The 3,374-nt window shown below is 42.9% G+C and overlaps 1 protein-coding gene across 1 annotated transcript in view; it reads left to right on the top strand.

Moving 5' to 3' along the window:
* Positions 1–3,374, top strand: part of CASK (calcium/calmodulin-dependent serine protein kinase (MAGUK family)) — a 247,896-nt gene that overhangs the window by 151,620 nt on the left and 92,902 nt on the right. The window contains exons 8-9 of the mRNA XM_014528878.1: positions 1,502–1,624; positions 2,462–2,545. Coding sequence (XP_014384364.1) covers positions 1,502–1,624; positions 2,462–2,545 — 207 coding nt within the window. The remainder of the gene's footprint in view (positions 1–1,501; positions 1,625–2,461; positions 2,546–3,374) is intronic.

Below are 3,374 nucleotides of genomic sequence, written 5' to 3'. Positions count from 1 at the left end.
AATACCATTCCCTATGCTGCACTTTGCATCCCCCGGCTATTGGTAACTACCAATTTTTAGTTCTTAATCTCTTCACCTTTTTCGCCAGCACCCCAGCCTCCCTCTCCTCTGGCAGCCCTCAATGACTTCTCCGTATCTATGAGTCTGTTCAAGTAACTTCTTTATAAAGGACAAAAATATATTTCCCAAATGTAGAAGGCGCAGTATCATCTTATATCATTGTTAGAGGTAGCCAGTTAGTATCCTACACCGCAGAAATCTAAACTGCCTGGCTTTTGTATTTAAATAAGTGACTGTGTTTAAAAAGAAAAAATAATTAATTAGTTAGTGACTGTTTTATAGCCTGGTTTGTTCCCCCTCATATACTCAACCCCACACATTGATTTCAGCTCCTCTGCGGAGCCAAGGGAAGAGGAAACCCCAGACTGGGCCCCCTCATAAGGAGGACGGGGAAGTACAACCCCCACTCCAGAAACCTCAGAGGGTTTCTCAAACCCGCGCCCAAGGGCCTGGCCTTCAGGCTTAACCATCAGCTCCTGAAACTCCAAGGGCCGTTTGGATATTTAAATCATTCATGGACCATACAAAACTATCTACTTAAAAACTAGCCTGGCCCTGGCTGGTGTTGCTCAGTGGATAGAGCGTCAGCGTGCAGACTGAAGGATCCTGGGTTCAATTCTGGTCAGGGGCACATGCCTGGGTTGCGGGCTCGATTGCCAGTGGGGGGGCATGCAGGAGGCAGCCATCAATGATTTTCTCTCATCATGGATGTTCCTCTCTCTCTCTCTCTCTCTCTCTCTATCCCTCCCTCCCTCCCTTCCTCTCTGAAATCAGTAAAAAAATATTTTTTTTAAATTAGCCTGCTATATTTGGTCAAACGTTTAATTAATTCACCCCTAATGCCTTGGTAGGGCCAGACCAAATAATGTCAGAGGTTTAAATAAAATTTAAATGTAAAAAATACCATTTTTCATTTTGAAATGTTCTTTTAGTCCTTTCGAGGTCAAAGTATTCTAGTCTCTCTAGCTGAGGTAGAAAATGGAATCATAAACATTCTCTTTTTCAATTATTAAAAATATAACGTGTCATAACCAGAACATACGTAAGGAGTATTTGCTGATGCAAACTCTCATATAATGAGCAACAAGGAAAGCTCTACCTTTGTCCTCCTCCTTCTCAAACAAGCCTTTCAAATTACACTGAGTGGCCGGATGATGATGACCACCCCCTCAGTACAATGAAGTGAATTAGTTATGCAAATAATAATAATAATAAAACCTTGAGAGTATTTGCTTAGGAAGTTTTTAATATTCGGTATTTTTAAGTGTCGATGAAGTACTGAGGGGGTGATCATCATCATCTGGCCGCTCAGTGTAGATTTCTGCTGTTTGCTCTGCGAATTCCACGGACGTGGACACGGGAGAGGGCTGTTAAATGACAGCGGATGCGGCCTTCTCCCTGGGATTAACTGTCCTGCCCCTGCCCCTGTCGCCCTCCCCAGATGAACCCCAGGCAGTGGAGCCACATCTCGGAAAGTGCCAAAGACCTGGTGCGGCGCATGCTGATGCTGGACCCGGCCGAGCGCATCACCGTCTACGAAGCCCTGAATCACCCCTGGCTTAAGGTACGCGAGCAGGTGGCCTCCTGCCCTGGGTGGGAGCACTCCCAGCGACAGCAGTGACTGCCCTCGAAGGTGGCCCTCCCACCTGATCATCTGAGTCGAGCCCGGCTGGCATGGCTCCCTGGTTGAGCGGCCACCCATGAACCAGGAGGTCGCAGGTCGATTCCCAGTCATACCTGGGTGGCAGGTGCGATCTCCAGTGGGGGGCGTGCAGGGGGCAGCCGATCCATGGTTCTCTCTCATCGTTTATGTTTCTCTCTCTCTCTCCCTCTCCCTTCCTCGGGTGAGGATTGAGAGGGGAAAAAAAAGAACTTTTTCACTTTCTTAAAATTTTAATGGGCTGCCATAAAAGAATGCTCTCCTACTGGACACTCACCCACCGGGGCGTGAAGGGGAAATGGTGGAATTAGATGGCCTTGAAGTTGGTTCTAGTTCGAAGATACTGTGATGTTTAAATCCAAGTATTCCTCACAACTCAGAATGCGGGATCAGTGATGAAGTTAATTTTCAAATGCTCATTTTACCCAACAAGATCATGTCAAAGGTAACTTCATACCTTCATCATCATGTGATTGATTATTTTAGCCATATATCTGAAAATTATATGACTTGTTATTTCAGCCCTTTATTATTGCTGAAAATAAAATATTCTTTTTCTCTTCCTTTTGATCTTCATATGCCTCATTTGAGAATGTTTACCAGAATTATGGACTAAAATCTCCAGTCTCCTAGAATTCAATGTTTCACATTTAAGAATTTGGGCTTTAGCGTTTGTTTTAGGTTAAACTTCTCACTTTTTTAAACAGTTACGGATGTTCATTGTCTTTCTTGTTTTTTTAGGAGAGAGATCGTTATGCCTACAAGATTCATCTTCCGGAAACAGTAGAGCAGCTGAGGAAATTCAATGCAAGGAGGAAACTAAAGGTAAATTAAAGAAATCGTCAGAATGCCAGACAGAGCCTGGCTGGTGTGGCTCAGTGATTGAGCGTCGATGTATGAACCAGGAGGTCAGGGTTCAATACCTGGTCAGGACACATGCCCCGGTTGCGGGCTTGATCCCCAGTAGGGGGCGTACTGGAGGCAGCTGATCAATGATTCTCATCATTGAAGTTTCTCTCTCTCCCTCCCTCTCCCTCCACTCTGAAATCAATGAAAAGATATGTATTTTAAAAGCCAGACATGCAGTTGATGACCATGTTTGTATTCCATTCCGAGGCCCATGAATATATCCTAGTGCTGACCATTGTTTTTCTAGGTAAATTCTCAGTTCCAGAAATTACCACCATTTCAATAAGATTTTGATTTTTTTTAAATCATGTACGGTAATCCCTAAGTATGAATCTAAACAATAAGTTATAATAAATGAAGATAAGTCATTTTAAATTTGTATTATTTTTCGAATTCATAGCGGAGATAAAATTGCTTTAAAAATAGTAACTGACTTATTATCCATTATTATTGAAGATGAATCTAGGCCACATTTTCTCAAACTGGCTCTTTTCTCTTTGTTTTACAAGTCCTTGGCAAAAGTAATTATTAAGATGCTACCAAAGAAGTTTCCCAAGACTTGAATTTCTTAGCTTTGCTATACACCTGAACCGGTACAGCCTACCAAAGAAAAAAATCTTATTATCCAAAGTGAATTTTGGTCAGCTTTTTTTCTGGTTTTTGTTTTTGTTTTAATCCTCACCCGAGGATATTTTTTCATGATTTTTAGAGAGTGGAAGTTGAGGAAAAGGGGGGGGGGGCCCTG

This window comes from Myotis brandtii, unplaced genomic scaffold (genome assembly GCF_000412655.1).
Source record: "Myotis brandtii unplaced genomic scaffold, ASM41265v1 scaffold657, whole genome shotgun sequence".
In the NCBI taxonomy this organism is placed as follows: domain Eukaryota; kingdom Metazoa; phylum Chordata; class Mammalia; order Chiroptera; family Vespertilionidae; genus Myotis; species Myotis brandtii.
Note: the sequence above shows the minus strand (reverse complement) of the source record. Positions and strands in the feature narration are given on the sequence as shown.